At 42.9% G+C, this 18,073-nt stretch overlaps 1 protein-coding gene across 7 annotated transcripts in view; it reads left to right on the plus strand.

The window, feature by feature from the left end:
• The window catches only part of LOC6500572 (homeotic protein antennapedia), a 93,698-nt gene extending 75,976 nt beyond the window's left edge, over nt 1-17,722 (plus strand). For 4 of the 7 annotated variants that reach the window (XM_044717597.1, XM_032451813.2, XM_044717598.1 and 1 more), the window contains 5 exons: nt 4,282-4,504; nt 4,568-5,388; nt 5,564-5,602; nt 5,702-5,930; nt 15,423-17,722. In XM_044717597.1, coding sequence (XP_044573532.1) covers nt 4,759-5,388; nt 5,564-5,602; nt 5,702-5,930; nt 15,423-15,673 — 1,149 coding nt within the window. In that variant the 5' untranslated portion in view covers nt 4,282-4,504; nt 4,568-4,758 and the 3' untranslated portion in view covers nt 15,674-17,722. The remainder of the gene's footprint in view (nt 1-4,281; nt 4,505-4,567; nt 5,389-5,563; nt 5,603-5,701; nt 5,931-15,422) is intronic. The other 3 variants (XM_014911144.3, XM_032451820.2, XM_014911145.3) reach the window with 3 other exon arrangements.
• The last annotated feature ends 351 nt before the right edge of the window (nt 17,723-18,073 follow it).

The following is an 18,073-nucleotide window of genomic DNA, read 5'->3' on the forward strand; positions in this document are numbered from 1 at the left end:
AGTTCAAAATGGGAAAAGGAGTCAACCAGACACTGCGAGAATAGTATAGTAAAGTTGCCTAAGGACAGACTTCTTTTAAATATAAAAAACTTAAGTCTTAACCCTGGTTCTTAATCTTAAAAAAAAAAATAATGGTCTACAATATTTTCCCTTTAAACTTAACTATTTGTTAAATTTTTACAAATATTTTTCAAGTGCAGGCAGTTTATTTATGAACTGACGATGGCGACGAGCAGAATCGTCAAAGCCTGACATTTTTATTATTATCTCAGGAACCCGGGGAACCCAAAACTCGACCATCTGCCCCTCGCACTGAACTGAACCCCGCTCGAGGGTCCGTCCGGTGGCTAGCCAAGCGTTGCCCGCTGCCGCGTTGACAAGCTCAATTTCCAATCGCAATAAAACGCAGCACTCGCAGCAAGATAAATGTGAGAAAAATGCAGGCCAGGCCGGGCCTGGGGGCTCCTTGGTGTCCTCCACCTTTGTGCCCCATTCCCCTATCGGGCATTTCCTTTTCCCGCCTCGGTTTCTTCTCTCGGTCTTGGCGTCTCTGTCTGGCCGCCGGTTTTCAAATCGCGTGGGCTTATCCTCCTGCCGGCTGGGCCAGAACCATGGGCCAAGTCAGGGGCGTCGATATGGAGGGGCTATCGGCCTTTAAAATTCCTCTTTTGAACGCGTGTTCCTCTGGTATTCCTTCCGAATAATCCCCGCCTACGCACCTGGACTATTTTTCAGGCTTTTTTTTTCTGATGTCGCTGTTTGGGTTTGCCTCTGTTTTGTCGCTTTGGTGAGTCGCTTCAAGTGCCTGAAATTTATAGTGGTAATAAAATTTTATTTGCTCTTTTAGTTGATGGCACAATAAACTCTTCTGTCATTTTTCGAGGGTCCCCCTCGAGAGCACGTGCTCTGAGTTTTTCCTTCAGCTGATTATTGAAATTTATTCCGGGTGGGTTTGATTTCAAGGTCGTTTGTAAATAGCAAAATTATTTTAAAAAAAAATCAAAAGAGATTTGGAAAGAGTACACATTGGAATCTCTTTGAGACAGTAGTTTATGAGAAAATAATTAAAAACAATGTTGATATTATCTATGATTTATGGAACTCTTCTAATTAAATTTCCTCATTCCTTAGCGCTCTGTGTGTGATTTCTTCTAATTGGCGCGGGTATTCTCGGCCATCTTCAAAGTTTTTTGAGGCCAATGCCAGGAGCTCCGCCTTCCTCCTCGCAGCCCCTGCTAAACTTAGTCAGGCCAATTATTATTTAAATAAAATGCAAAGCAGCAATTTAAGCTGCCGGCAGAGGTCGGACAGCGTCATCGCAGCCATGCAGAACGCTTCTCTCAACTTTGTTTAATTGAGAGACGTTCCAAGTCCCCCCCGGGCCACTCCTCCTGGCCAGCCCGTTCCAGGTGTCTCTGTTACCTGAAGATGAGACGCACTAACTGGCTTGGCTAAGTTTACCGTTGGCTGGCATTTCCTCCTCGAGGCTGCCACTGCCTCCTACCTCTGGGACGCCCTTCTGCCGCCAGTGGTGCCTTCAACAATGGCAAGCCAAGCGGCAGAAACAACCACAACCGTGGCAACAACCACGGTGGAAACAAGAACACGAACTGACAGTTGACGGCTGACGCCTTCCCAAAAGGTAACACAAAATTAGACGCTCTGGCAGACATATTCGGAAGAGTTTTATTTCAAAATAATAATGCTTAAAAAACATTTGTTTTAAAACAAGCATCTGAAATATTTTAGAGGCTCAAACTGTCTCGACCAGAACGTGAAATGACCAACGGACTGCCGACGCTATTTCGCATGGCAGCCGCATCGTAAATCAAAATGGCTGCAGTTGATGGCTGAAGAAAGAAGTCATTCATTAGACAGAGACGGCGCATGCGTGGGAGTGGGTGCGGATGATGAGCGGGATGGGAACGTGTTGATGTGCTCATTAACCGAATTCCCGGGTAAAATCCTCCTCTTCTGTGGGCCGGAGTGATGGATGGCTGACTCGTTTTCTGACCACTTTTCTCCGGTTCGAGTTGGGCAATCAGCTGGCTTTCTGTGTGGCTTAAAACTGGTAACGGTACTGCCCATATGGCAAGCGTGTGTGCGTAAGTGGGCCGGGCTTAAAACTATGGTTGTTGACTTGGCTGAGTGCACGAGCACAGTGGGACAAGGTCGACAAAATAATTGTTAAAAATTTTTAAATTTATTGAAAATAAAGAAAATGTTTCTATAACCAAAATCTGAATGATAGCACCAGGCAGCATTAATTAAGGCCTAATATTTAGCTTCTTCTCAAGGCAAGTAAAATCAAAGGAAGTACTTCTTGTAGAATGAGAAATAGAAAATTTTGACACAGAAATAAATAGTTTTTTAGATAATATATATTTTTTAAGAATATACTTTATTTTACTTCTTAACTTAAAATAAAAAAAATTAAGCCCTGTAAACTATCTCCTAGATGGCGTTTCCCTTGTCCATCAAATTTGCTGCCTACTTTCAGGATGTGATGTGTAGAATTGAAGTGACGCATGTCAAATTTGACAAGACGTCAACAACTTCACAGATAGTTCTCAGAACTCACAGCAGATGGCGGCAGTATTTCGACTCATATTGTCAGTTTATTTAATAAATTATACACTTTTTAAATTATTTTTAATATAATTAAGAAACAAAATATTAGCACCAAGGTGTTTGCAATTAAAGTGATGCGAAATCTTTTATGGCAAATCAAATTTTAGCCATTTCTCCGCTTGAATAAATCACATCAGACGAACATAAATCATACAGTGAGCAGGCAGGCAGGCAGGACTTCTCCTTGTTTCCCGCCCCTGGCCACCAACCGCAACAGCGGCAAAAACAGGAAGAACAGACAAAACACACATCAGACATTATTATCATCTCGCTTGTGCTTGAGTGAGTTTCTTTGCCTACCCCAAGGCTCCTGCCGCCTGCCGCCCTGCCTCCTGACTCCTGCCTCCTGCCTCCTCCCGCTTTTTCCCGCCCACATGTCTGATATAGGCAGAGATCGGGGCCACAGTCCAGCGATTTGCCAGCTTCCGGTCGGCCCTCCGACCCTCACACACTCTCCCCCAAACAATCGCAAACACAAACACACGCTTCCTTCCGCCGCCGCCATTGTCCTTTCGCGCCATACTCCCCCACTGCGCCCACACCGCTCCTCCTCCTCCTCCTCCCCGGACAACTTCAATCGCCGTCATTGGGAAATGTGTAATTGAAAGGGAAGCTTTTGGCTTTGGCAGCGACGGAGGCAAGAAAATTATTTCGTTAACAAAAGGGAAATGCCTGGTCCCAGGACCCAGTTCCCTGCCGGGGAAAAAGGGAAGTCCTGGAAGGGCGGCGAATGCAGAGCACACAATGAGAGTGGAGGGAGGGATGGGGGGCCGGCATGCAAGACAGAAATATTTTAAAGTTTAGCATTCTCTTTATTTTATTGTGTCCTTTTTTTCTGGGCGAGTTCTTCTTCTTTTTGTTTGGGGATTTTGCAGAAACGTCGGGGAAGTTTCATTTCCGACAGCAAGTTACCGTTAGTTTGTTGGGGCTTTTCGGCAGGGTTGTCACCATCACCACAGATGCCAGAGGGACAAAGAGAGAGAGAGAGAGGCATATGAATATGCAGGTCCTGGCATGTAGCGTGTGGCCGGGGAGCTCCCCGTCCCTCGTCCCGTCCCGTTCTGGCCGTCTGGATTATTCGGGCTGGCGAACTGGCGCGGGGGGGGGGGGCATTTGTGATTTATGAGGGCAGAGACTCGTGATAATGAGCCAGGAAATTAAATCACTTTGACCGGAAGGATGTCAGGTCAAAAGGGGATAACACAATTGATTTCATATTCATAAATTCAATGAATGTTGTCAGCTTGTCAAGACCAGAGGGGGAGACTGCATTCCTAAGGGGGATCTTCGGCTGGAGGATTACCGAAGTTTGGCAAGGGGAAATTATTGCGAGGGGAAATTATTGCAGCGTGACATCTCTGCTAGAGTTTGGGGAATTTCTGATGAGGCAGTCTTTCGTACTGATTTTTGATAGAATATTCTTTGATTTCTTATTGCCAATACGTTTTTAAGAAAAAATGCTGTCGGAAATCTTGAAATAAAACAAGAACTCATTGAAGCATGCAACAAACAATTTGTCAGAAGACTCCACATGTTGCTCTGGGATCTGGGATCTTGGATCTCATTTGAAGTTCGAACTTCACTTTCAACAAAAACTTAGAACTGTGAACACATCATTTAAATTCTCATTTCCCATTCGATCTCTTGCAGAGTTTCAAAATCAAAATTGAGGAATACCAACTAGAGGATAAGGCTACTTAAGGATCAAAAAAGGACACCAAGGAAAGGAGACGATATCGTCACTTTTGGCCAAGACAGCAAACAGAGGAACAGAAAAGCGGAAATCATTTTATACCTCACACCACAACTACACACTAACTAAGATTAGGATACGCAACTGTACATTGTACTTAAGTGTTCAAAGGATATTTAGGTAGGTGGTCTGAGAGTCCTTATACCAATCTCTTTCAGTATTAACTTAGAATCCATTTTTCAGTTCACTTTGTATATAAGAAAAGTAGCTAAAAGCACCGGGAGGCAACAGGAGCACGGAGCACCACAGTCACTAGCCACTAAGAGCCGCCGAGCCGTTGAGCCGCAGTCACGATCACGTTCACGCCAGGATCAGGTTTGGGGGGAGGACCCGGAGCAGGTGCAGGAGCAGCGGACGCTGAAGCAGCCGCCACAATGACGATGAGTACAAACAACTGCGAGAGCATGACCTCGTACTTCACCAACTCGTACATGGGGGCGGACATGCATCATGGCCACTATCCGGGCAACGGCGTCACCGATCTCGATGCCCAGCAGATGCATCCCTACAGCCAGAACCCGAACCATCAGGGCAACATGCCCTACCCGCGCTTCCCGCCCTACGATCGCATGCCCTACTACAACGGCCAGGGCATGGACCAGCAGCAGCAGCAGCAACAGCATCAGCAGCACCAGGTCTACTCCCGCCCGGACAGCCCCTCCAGCCAGGTGGGCGGGGTTATGCCGCAGGCGCAGACCAATGGCCAGCTGGTCGCCCAGCAGCAACAGCAGCCGTCGCAGAACCAGCAGCAACAGCAGCAGGCCCAGGGTCCGCAGCACCAGCAGCAGATCCCACAGGTGACGCAACAGGGGACACATCCGCAGCAGCAGCAACAGCAGCAGCAGCAGCCCGTCGTCTATGCGAGCTGCAAGCTGCAGGCGGCCGTCGGGGGCCTGGGCATGGTGCCGGAGGGAGGCTCGCCCCCGCTGGTGGACCAGATGACCGGCCACCACATGAACGCCCAGATGTCGCTGACCCACCACATGGGACACCCGCAGGCGCAGGTGAGTTCTAGGCTTCAGTTTTAGGGTTAAAGGGTTGGGTCTCCTGGTATTGTGTTAATATAATTCTTATGATTAAGTTTGGAACTCCTTATCCCACCTGCTTGTATCGCTTAACACCTTAACGCTTTTCCATCTCTCTCTCTCTCTCACATCGCTTCGCTGCTCGCACCCACAGTTGGGGTATACGGACGTTGGAGTTCCCGACGTGACAGAGGTAAGATCCACTTCCCACAGCCGCTTGCCACATCTAGCAGTAATTGGATTTTTACTATATAGTATATAGTTACTAACTAGTGATAATTTTGAATCTCAGGTGCACCAGAACCACCACAACATGGGCATGTACGGACAGCAGCAGACGGGAGTACCGCCAGTGGGCGCACCACCACAAGGCATGATGCACCAGGGCCAAGGGCCCTCACAGATGCACCAGGGCCATCCCGGCCAGCACACGCCCCCTTCCCAAAACCCGAACTCGCAATCCTCGGGGATGCCGTCACCACTGTATCCCTGGATGCGAAGTCAGTTTGGTAAGTGTCAAGGAAAGTGATCGACAATTCCACGAACGTATTAAGTGGAATTTTTCTTCTTCTTATAGTAGTGGGTTGAAGTAGTTAGTCCCCGTTAGAATTGATTGTAGTTCCCACTTAGTAACTTGTAATTATGCGTACAACAACAAAGAGTAATAAAATAATTAATGATTTTAATTATAGTTAGGTGCGCCATCTAGCGGTCGCACTTAGAAAGAGTCAAGCAGTGGAAGGACAAGCAGTTTTCAAACTGCTTATGAGAAGATCTATAATCAAGCAGTACAAATTCGAATGGTTTTTAGTCTCAATTATAATTCGAATAAATCAAGGTTTACTGAGAATTTAATAACTTTTTATATTTAAAATTTAGATAGTAACATTTTAAAATATGTAAAAAAAAATGTCAAGAGTTCAATCTCTTAATAAACTCCTCCCGCACGTCCATGTTGACTTACCACCCTTCGACGGCCTTGACACGTCCGGGTAATTTCACTTTATTGCCTTGGCCAATTGCTCGACATTAGCCGTAATCCATCTGCAGCGGAGCACGGCCAACAAAGGTCGTCTCCGATACCTGACATTCGTTCAAATTTGCGAATTTCCCAAATCAGAAAATCGATGAATACACTGGCAGATGAAAAAAAGAGGTGGCGGAAGAGGTGCTCCCTTTCAGGACTGATTTCTCGGCGCAGGAGGCGGTCCTGCCGGCTAATGCAAATTGACAATAGTCCCGACGACCCTGCCGGAGAATAGGGTTTGCCAAAAACCCAAAGCGTAACTAATGAGAGCTCGAGAAACTAGAGCACACAGCGACTGCATGTGGCTAAAAGGATGTTGCATAAGTGGGGCGGCGGGTTCTGGGTTGCCTTTCGAAGGAAATTGGGATAAGTAAAGCGAGAGTCCTTTCCAAATATAGAATCCCAGCCTCCTTTTACTTTCTTTCTCGCCGGAGAAAGTGAGGCGCGCTGGCCTCAAGTGGTTCGTCCTTTTCGCAGCCTGACCTGCTCCTGGGTCATTACCAAATGCGAAGAGCTTTTCTGGCCATCTCCTGCCCTCCTACCAGCCTCCTTTGGGCCTGGAGTTTGTGCTGTGTTGTTATTGTGGTTTTTTGTTGTTCCTGCTGGATGTATTTTTTTCGCCAAAGCCAGATTGAGATGTAAAGCAGAATTGATGAGCGCCATTAGTTACACGTTATGTGCAATGGATGCCATCAATTTATTAATCTCCAGAACACGCCGAGGCTCCATTCATAGCACCACTCCGCAGTGGCCACTCCGTCGTCTTAATCCCCGCCCAGCCCCTATCCCCCGCTGCACCCAACTCCCTTTTTTTGTAGCGGTGCAAAAAAAAATAAAAATACAAAAAAAAATTAAGAACAGGACGGCAACCAACCGGCCACGGTGACACGAAGTTTTCCTCTCTTTTTCTCTTATTTCACAATGCCTTTTTTTTATTTAACTTCTTTTCTTTATTAAAAATAAAGCGGGCTAGAGGGGGGGCTGCAGAATTAAAGCTGGAGTTGGAGCGCTCGAAGCTTGGCCGGCGTCTCCCGCGGCGGAAACCGCGCCATTCTCACTGTGCCACAACATGATCCCCGAGCTTAAGTTACGATGATTAAATGCATACGAGTTTATTTCTGCTTAGGTTTTTGCTCGGCGAGATGCTGTCCCTGCCCGCTCCTTGCCACCAGCCGCTTGCCACATGCCTCATGCCCCTTTTGCTGCATTTTGCATAGCCCATAAATAGTCGGAGACAGTGGGACAAATATTAAAAAATTAGTCACTTGCCTCAGGCGGATATAAATTGGCTTTCTGGCAGAACCAATTTGAGGGATTTTCTGTTAAAGTAATCATAAAGCTATTAATTCTTGATTAGTTTTTATATAAAAATAATAGTTTAAACTTATATTTTAGCTCTTTAGGAGCTGTCCACTGTGAGTCGCTTGCCACCACTAACCGCCTGGACATTTTTCAAGTCTGCATTAGGCAACAAAGGTGCCACAAAGGTTCCGATCGTGACTGGGCCAGGCTCCTCGGACTGTATAGAAAAACGAAACTCGGTTTCAATTAAGTTGTTACTCATAGATGCCAGTCAGCAACAATGGAGCTCGGGCCCTTCTACCATCCGGCTCTTTTGCGTTAATGTTGTTTTGATATTTTACCCGAAGTTCAGCCCGAAGCCCCTTCCATTTGATAATGGGCTGGTGAGAATGGGGAGGATGGCTGGCTGGCAGGCCCTTGCCTTTGAATCCTTTTACTGGCTTTTTGTGGTCTCCGCCACTCGGGGTCATAAATTTAAGTGACAGTCGACAAATTTTTGCAACAAGTGTTTGCCTGTTGGACTAGACCACGGCACACACAAGGAGAAATGTCAGCTCTTTAAAGGAATACTATTTGGAGAAGCTCCCCATGAACTCTACCATATTTAACCACAAATGCGGTTCAGTTTCTGTTGCATAAATGCATTTTTTATTGCAGCTGTCAGGAGCTGCTTACTCCGATTCACTCAAACTGCTCTTGAAATCCCTCGTTTACGCAAAATGGAAATATTTATTCCAAGGCAGCCGGAGTGGAGCACTTTTCAATTCCGACTAGTACGAGTATGAAAAGTGCACTTCATTCTGCGCATTATAAGCGACAGTTGCCCCCTCCAACCGACCCAACCAGGCAGGACCTGTCAGTGGGGTTCAAGACAATGAAAAGAACTTCGCTGCTGTTGGCCAAAAAGTTGCACGTTGTCTACTGGAAAAACTTTTGCCCTGGCTTTTGGTAAAACGTTGATCCCGGCCATCATCCGTTTGGCAGTTGCCTCCACCGATGGTGGAAACTTTGCCATCCGTGGACTTTGTTGTCTGTTGGCGCTGCACTTAATGTCCTGGAGAGTTTTGCTTAACTTGAGGATTTGCGCGCAAACTACTTTTCGATGGCCAGGACAGGGACAGGGACAGACTGGGAGGTGGGTTTGAAAACAACTACTTAGGCGGACGATTGCCCTGGCTTAGATGTGTCCACCAAAGTGAAATTGTGTTAACGCATTTTCCTTTTTCCATTCCTTTGGATTTTCCCATCTCCATCGCTTTCTGCCGATTTTTTTTTTTATTCTGCCGGCAATTTAAGAGGACGGATCAAAAGATAATTTGGCAAATGCGTGAAGATTTTTTCTAAAAATATATACGTATAGAGGGAAAAAAACCCACCCTCTGACAGGGGTCTGTCAAAAAATTTGAGCAACGTGAAGCGCAAAAAAATGACACAGGAACTTTGGGGATTTCGAGTCCACAACACACCCGTACTCCCCGTATTTTCGGGGGGAAAAGTTTAATAAAGCGCAGCAAATGCGAAGAGGAAATTTCGCTTTTATTTCAGTTGCCACCCCGACCGACACCACGCTCCCTGTTTCCTTTTGTGGCCAGCTGAGGAGCAGAATAATGGCAACAGCTCGCCAAAGGTCCTCTGGGGGCACCCCAGAGCTCCAGGAGATGGGTCAGTTTTGGACGTAAATGGGGGTCCATCCACTGGGCCAGGGATGCGGCGGTTTGTGGCTCAATCGCAGCTCTGTTTTCGGATTCCATTTCCATTTTTTTATGTTTTTCTTCATCTTCTGGTGCCGTTTCTGCCGCTGTTTCGGTTGTGTTTCTGTATTTTGGGATTTGGCCAACCTTTTGACAAATTACGAATATTATTCATGCAGCAATGAAGTGAGGAAGCTCTCGTCCTCCCGCTCTCGATCCTTTTGGGCCTCCTGCGGTCCGCGCTTTTGCGTTTGGGATTCCGTCGAAAATGTATCTTACGGTTTGGTGTGGGGGCTCGGGAGCATCCGAAACTAGTTAGGAATTATTAATTTGAGGTTATGCAAAGCACTTTTGAAAGGAGAGCAGGTTGCCAAAAGGGATTCCTTCTAAATCCATTTTGAATTAATTCTTTAGGAGTTACAGGGATTTGATAATATGGGTTAGTGAGGGAATAATTTTAATATTAAAAGCAGGTTAAAAAAGGTTAATTTGAAGTTATAAGAGTAGTTTAAATGTGCTACAAGATGATTAATTAAAATTTCTATATATTCTATATTTTTTCTTTATTTCTCTTTAATATATTTAAACTCTAATTCCGACCTTAATTAACTAAACTCTAAGAGTCTGCTGGTTAAGTAATTTTCTGCGCAGCCTCAAGTGTTTTCCATAATTTGCTGCCATTATAGTTGTCATTACCCTTGCCCCCTAAGCTTTTCTTTATCGAGCGGAGATTGCCTTGAAGTCTCCCCCAGCCGCCGCAGCATCCTGCTAGTCCTCCTTCCTCCTTCCTCCTTCTGCCGCTGTCGACGTCAACGACGTCAATGTCAGGCCACATGTTTCCATGGCTGCCATGATGGAACTGGCGGCCATTGGAGAAAGCGAGAGGCAGCGTGGCAGAGGGAGAGTTTTCGGCATTCGGGGCCCGCTCAGGGACATGATATGAGTCTCTCTCTCGCTCCGCAGCGTTCCGCTCTGCTCCTCGCTGGAGTCCCGTCCCTCGAATAGCGTGTTTTAGTCAGCTGTCAAATATTTTGACATGGGTAGCCATGGCCACACTGAGCATCCAAAATGGGGGAATGGATACCAGACACTAAAAGAAATATTCTTAAATAAGTTAAGAGGTTTTAAGTTTATTTAAGAGAAGATTTCTTTATGATGATTAGTAAATTCTACCTAGAAAACTATAATTATTTTATTTTAAAAATAAATAGAATTCCAAATATAGTCCCCTATTTGTCCCAGTGTATCGGACTGATAGTGATGAGAAGAAAGCAAACCGAAACCAACCCAACAAAAAAATAAGAACAATCAGATGGCTCGCATAGTTTCCTTGTATTTCTTCCCTAAAATTTTGGTTTTTGTTTAAGAGATATAACTAAATAAAGTTTAGAGTTCCATTTCCCTTCTCCTGCTCGGTTTAATGAATGCATTCATAAGCCCCAACTCAGCTCCTCGGTGATCCTTTCTGTTTTTTTCCCCTGTCTTCCTTTGGTTTTTGGTTTTTTTGGGTTCCATTTGATGTCAACTTTTTTCGATTTTTAACCCTCTTAAGTGCTTAACAAGTCCCAAATTAAAAACTCTGTCGGGTCTCCTGAGATTAAAAACAGATGGAAAAAGGCAAAAGGATGAAAATTACGAAAAACTGGCAACAAATGATGAAATGGTCAATTCCTATGCTTAATTGTAACTCTTACCTCTGCTAATAAGAGTAAAAATTCTTGGTCTTAATTAAAAAAAAAGGGTGAAAAAAAAGAGAAATTGCTCGAGAGGCGTCCAAAGACATCAAACCTCAGATGTGTTCTAAAATATTCATTCGTGTTTCTGTTCCATTTCGGGCAACTCCCCAAAGGTCGTGGCCCCACCGATGAAAAGTTTCGGACGGGAAAAATACGTCAAATATGCAAAACAATCAAATGGGTGGAAAACTTTCTAGTCGGGAAAGCTCACCCACTTCAATTTTTTTCCCCCAAGAGTCCCCTGAGCCACAAAACCGTCTAAATATTTAGCACAAAGTCATTGAATGAGTTGGCAGATTCACACTAGAACAGCGCGGAGAATAAAGTGACATCAACAGTGGCATCCACAACTTTTTATTCGCGCCTAGGTTTGCAAAATGCCACACACGAACACTCTTCAGCTGGATGAAAAATTTATCAACTTACGATCATAAATAATAATAATTTTCCAGCTTTTGTTGTGGCGGCTCGCGTTTGTCTGTAATTTCCGCAATTAAAAAAACATTTACTCGCGTTTGATGTGAGCTTTTTTTTTATTTATTTATTTTTTTTGTTTTTGCCAATGGCTTGTACTTGTTTACGTTTCGTTTTGTAGATGTTAAATGCAATTTTTGTATTTGTTGCATGACGGGGCGGCTTTTTGGCCCAAGAAAACGGCAACAGTGACTGGGACCACCCAGCACGGAGATGGAATATGCCAGCCTTAACCCGGGGCCAAGTCATGTATTTTGGAGGCTATCGATGATATGGCTAAAAACGAGAGAATCTTAAAACACTTTTAGTAAACAATATTAAAAGTAAAGGAAACTAATATGGATCAATTTATTAAGCTAATATTTTCTATATTGATTAAGAGGAGTAATTTCAATAATTTCTATAAACTTATATTATTTTTAATAGTACGTGTTAGACCATATTAGTTCCTTAGTTTCCCTTCTGGCTTCCTGGCCTCACCTAGTTCCGCTCGACAGGGCTTGGATACTTGATGAAGAAGCAATCTCTGCCAATATAATAATTCATGATGGGCATTATAAAATAGAATTTTTTTCGTGCTATTAAATAATGTTTTTTAATTTTTCCTGCTTCAACGAATTCCATAAAATGTTGTTAGCAATTATTTTAATGATTTCCTTTAAACGTTAACCGACACACACACACACTACATACATATAATATATATAGTGTACACACCACTAATGTAATTGTGTGTGCGAGGAGGCAGCTGATAGAGTAGAAGACCTGGCACCGGTGAGGGGCTGGGGCTGGGGAAGAAAATGAAATAAAATCCATTATGGTGCCGGAGCAGTGTAATAAACGAGTAAAATGGTTAAAATGGTGGCCTAATCGCAATTTAATTACAATACGCTTTCATATCAAAAAGCATTAATGCTCCCGGTCCACTCGCTCCGTCACTCAACCACTGAGCCACTTTGTCTGGACGGCTGATGGACTTGGGGGGAGGGGTTTGGGTGCTGAGGGGGCGGAGGCGTGCCAGGGGAGCGGAGAACTCTGAGGTCTTGCCTCCTGGTACTTCACATGTATCGCTACTCTTTTTCATATTAATTGTTTCACCTTTATTATATTTCTGTTGTTGATACTTCCACCGGGGAGCAGGGGAGCTGGCTAACATGCCCCTCGAAAGCGCCATTAATGCGTTTATAATAATTTTTCTGGCAACAGTTCGAAGCTCCTGTCCAGAAACGGGCGCCCCAACCGATCAACGTTAGCCTCAAAGTATCTAAGAAAAACAATCTTTTTGTTGTAGTTTTTTTTTCTTAGTTGTTTTAATGATGAGCACTGGCCAGTGGCCATATGAAATGTGCAAAGCCATCATTAAAAGCATATTTCAGAGAGCGCCCGCTTTCAAATTGCCAAAGCACGCCCCTCTAACCATTCACTCATCCACTTCGCCAGTGAAGTGGATTTCTCAGGAGGGAGCACCCTGGCATCAAACTAGCGAACTAAGTTAGTAGGTGTTTTCATCAATTAAAATAATCATTTATTTGCAATGCATGAGGGGGAGGCGTACTGCTTTGTGCTGCTAATTAACAGCAAAAGCTTCTGTTACGTGAAAGGGGAGTGGAAATGCAAATGCAAATGGAAATGGAAATGTTTATAAACTTAAACAGAATAGGGAATAAGATAGAGATCTTTGTATGGGAAGCCCTAGAAGCTTCATGCTTCGCGGGCATATGACTGGAATATCTAAAAAAAACAATTATGCAGGGCAGCCATCAGTTATATTTATATGGTAACTAAATATAGAATTTGTGTAAGCTTTTTTTGGATTTTTCACCGTCGTCTTCGGTGAAAGTCCATCCCATTTATTCCGCTCTTAATCCGCTCCTAATACTCCACTCTGTGGCCTTCCCCCGCGGATTCTGCGTCGCAAGGAGGGGATGACCACGCACGCTTTTTGCCACAAATCTTTCAAGATTTTTTTTGCCGCCACAGCGACTCGTCTAACTGATGATGATTAAATGCGAGTGCCTCAGGTTATAGACATGGCATCAGCCGTGTCATTTAAAAGAAGGTAGCTGCTCTGACCACCGCTGTGCCGGCTATCCCTTTTCCGCCCATCCTCCTGACCAGCCTCCTCCTCGGATTCTATGCGATTTGGATTCGCGCGCCTTAATGGATGCCGCACAGAAAAAAAAGGCTTGGAGAAAAAAAAAAATATAAAAGAGCTTATGATGTAATGACCTCGAGCCAATGTGATGGAAGACAAAAAAAATCATAAAATATTAAAAAAGAAAAAATTGGTCGAGCGAGTTGAGCAAGACAAATGCTGAAGATGTTATTAAAAAATAGTTAAGACTGCCCACCTCAGGGGCGGACGATAGAGCTTGGATCGGGGGGAGTGGGAGCCCCACTCCAAGTTTCTACTGATTGCCGCTTGGCGTGGCTGGCTGGCCGGCCCGGCCCGGCCGTTGGTTAAAAGCCACCGCAATGCCAATGCTGCTGTGGCCGCCTTCCAATTTCCGGCCATTCCATAGCCGGACATTTTCCAAAAACCCCGAAACTCTGAAAAAAATAAAGTTAAAAAGAAACTGGCCGGCCAGTAAAAGCCAGGAAAACTCCACCCGAAAATGGCTTCTCACGCTAGCAACCCATTTCAATTACATGACCAAACGGGGCGGGAGTAGATTGCCATTGACAATTATAATATTTGCTGCGTATTATATTTGACATATTTTTTCCCGACATTTTCACAGGGCTCTTTCTGTCATTACCGAAATTATAATTATAGTAAGTGTCATTAGGCGCCGGGCTCATTTGGTTGGCTGCTTTCGAAACTGGTCCGGGGGGGTTGCAGTGGGCGGCGGTGGCAGTCGCCTGTAATTATGCCGAATTATTTTACAGTTAGGCCCTGCTACCGTCCATAGGGGGGCGGGATGAGATATCGGGGCCGAGGAGGCTCAGAGGTGAAACTGCACTTGACTGAATCACAGACATGATACCCCTCCGGTTGGTGGACAGAGATACGCCCGGATGGGCGGACGGACGGAGCGCATTGGGGCATAATTAGTTACCTTGTCTGCTCGCCGCTTGATGTCCATGAAATCTCCGTCTGGTTTAATCCACAAGTGAATCGTAATTTGGAGGTCATGTCGAAGTTCCAATGATCTACCAGTGCTAGGAAATTGGTAAAAAAATATTAAGAAAATATGCAGAGTAAATAGTTATTACAGAAAATGTGTATATCTTTGTTTAATCTTCTTAAAAAATCTTTAAGGACCTTTTCTTATATCACTCCCCTAACTCTTAGAACATATTTAAGTCCTCGCTTTAGTCGTTTATACCTTAGTAAGGGTATATGTTGAAAATTAAACCCAGAGTTCCTATCGGGATGCCCGACAGAGGAGAGAGGAGACCCCTTTTTGCGTCCGCCCCTCATCACAGACCTGTTGTGGGCCCTGTTTTTTTCTTTTTGGTTTTTTTGACAAGTACAAATATCCGAATTCGGTAAGGTTGTCTTTTAATCAGCCTCAGTTTCTGTATCTGAGTCTCAGCGCCTTGCTTCATGTGGTTTTGGGTTCCCCTTTCTTGGTTCGGATCCCTCATCTCAAAGAACAAAAGTGCACAGCCAAAGATTATTTTTTATTTTTTTTGTATTTTCCCGCTCTTGTTGTTGTACGCATTGTAGTCGACCTGTAGTTGTAGTCGTTGTTGTTGTTGCCGTTGAATTGGTGATCGGTGAAGTATCATTGCATTGATTTTAATTGTGAATATTTTCTCCACTCTTGGCACCAACAGAACGAAAACGTGGCCGTCAGACGTACACACGCTACCAAACTCTGGAACTGGAGAAGGAGTTCCACTTCAATCGGTACTTGACCCGCCGGCGGAGGATCGAGATCGCCCATGCCCTCTGCCTAACGGAGCGCCAGATCAAGATCTGGTTCCAGAATCGGCGCATGAAGTGGAAGAAGGAGAACAAGACGAAGGGCGAGCCGGGATCCGGTGGCGAGGGCGACGAGATTACGCCACCCAACAGTCCGCAGTAGATTGGGGGGATAAAGGAGGAGAGTCCAGTCCAGTCCAGTTAAATGAAATTTCTATCTAAATACAATTTACGTTAGTTCGGAGAGCGCAAATGAATTTACTTCGATCCCAGAGGACTATCTATTATCTATCCAATTCGTTGAACTTCGCGTGAACTTAACTAAACAAAGAGAGGAAGCTCAGAACTCTACCTACAACTTAGTTAATTGTTATTATTTTCTACTTATTATTTAATTGTACACGAATGGAGAGTGGAGAAAGCGAAATAAGATAAACGTAAAGATAACGATTACGATAAAGATACAAGTAAAGCGTAAAACTCAAACAAAACCAACTCATGTGACCTCAGATCTAAATAAGCTATATTTAACTATAATGCATATATATACGTATAAATATATGGATAACTATACATGATACCAAGTAAAGCTAAAGGCAAGGAGTAATATATAAATAAATATATATGAAGCATATATACTATATACACGATAACATTAGTTCTACGCGTCATAAGTACTATTAACTTATATATACAGCCCCATCATAAACCCTAAACCCTAAACCCTAAACATTAAACTAAATCAATGTTTGTAGCAATCCTAGCGCAAAAGCATTAAATAAAAACCAATAAAAAAACATAAAAAATGTGGCGTCAAAATCCATTGCATGTTGGTTCAAAGAAACCCAAAACATTTTATAAAGCAGAACATGTTAATAAAGGACTTCTCCCTAAGCGAAGTCCTCAAATTTAGACAAAGAAATACCAAAACCACAGAAAGACGTTGCTTAAAGTAAACAAAACGTTTTCATCTACAATAAAGAACTATACCATACTTCTGTCGTAACTATGAATAGTAGGAAATTGCAAACGATTGGCAAAATTCAACAAGGACAAAAAGGATAAGGATCTTTGGCTTAAATACTTTCTAAAACTCTAAATTGGACTCCAGTCCGATTTGCAGAGATACTCGATTTAAAAGTGTTTTGCGTATTTTTTTTTTGTAATTTGTAATTTCTTGTGCAATTTTTAGTTCTTGCAAAAAAAATATAATTCGAATTAGGTCGAAAAGGATATAAAGTATACCGATAAAGCAAAAATATTAATTGGCAAATGAAAACAAATACGAATTGTTAACAAAACAAGAACTCAAAGAATATGTATAAATATTAAAGAAAGAAAACCCTGTAAAGTAGTAAATGAAGCGAATGAAGTGAATTATTATTCGAGTATATGGGGAATCCCTTTGAACGCAGAACCGAACGATTTCTATATGAATATACGCCTAACAACTATATAAATGTATGTACGTAACTCAAACTCAATTTCCACGCCAGATGTGTGGAAATCTATATACCAAAGTCAAAAGATTGAAAGAGAAGGATAAGAGGATGGGAGAGAAAATAGTAAAGCATCGTATGTTTATATGTAGATATATAATTAAACAAACCCAATATAAAACTCGTAACTTTGTAGAGCGTTCCGTTTTGTAAATCCCCCCAAAAAGCAGCCCTTTCCCACACTCCCAAACCGATTCCCAGTCCCAGGTGAAAGGATTTGTGATTTGCATGAAAAGAAATTGTCAAAGGATGTCGAAAAAGAGCACTTTTCAAACGATTGGCTATAAACACCCATGAGAACGGAATTCAACTCAATCCAGATACGTAACTTTCGGCCTCATTCTGTAAGAAACTAACTATTTAAGTTTCAATTCAAAAATATTTAAAAAGAACATAGGATGTAGAAATTCACAAGAAACAAAATTCGAATGCGTTGATAAAAAAAAATATATATATATTTGAATAAACAAAAAATATACAAAAAAAAAAAATAAAAGAAACCCAAACATTTGTGCGAAATTGAAACGAAATGTGGAAGCTAAACAATTTGTTGTAAATAAAATTAAAATTTTAGTGTAAACATGATGGAGAATGCAGTTGAAGAGCTGTAAAGGCAAAGCAAAAAGCATAATGAAAAATTATAATTAAATTACAAATGAGATTTTGTTTTTATTTGTAATATTTATAATAAAAATATAGTATTTAAAAATTTACTTTCAAACTGTTTTATCTTATGGGATTTAATAGAGGGAAGGAATTATGACTGTTCTCAAATACGACGGTGAGTTCAATAATATTTTTCAAAAAATGCAATTGTTAATGATTTATTTCATTCCAGTTACTTTGTGACAACTTTCAAGACCTGAATGCAGATTTTCCATGGCCAGCGATTATGTCAGAGGGTAAGCAGTGACTTAACATAACAATTTTATGTAGAATGGCAAACTAAACATTTATTTTTATCAGGCCCCGATCTCGGACCATTTTTGAAAACGATCTTATTAATCTGACATCATAATAAGCGATTAATCAAGTGGCATTAACAAAACACTGACCAATGGCCG

The sequence above is a fragment of the Drosophila ananassae genome, chromosome 2L (assembly GCF_017639315.1).
Source record: "Drosophila ananassae strain 14024-0371.13 chromosome 2L, ASM1763931v2, whole genome shotgun sequence".
NCBI lineage: Eukaryota > Metazoa > Arthropoda > Insecta > Diptera > Drosophilidae > Drosophila > Drosophila ananassae.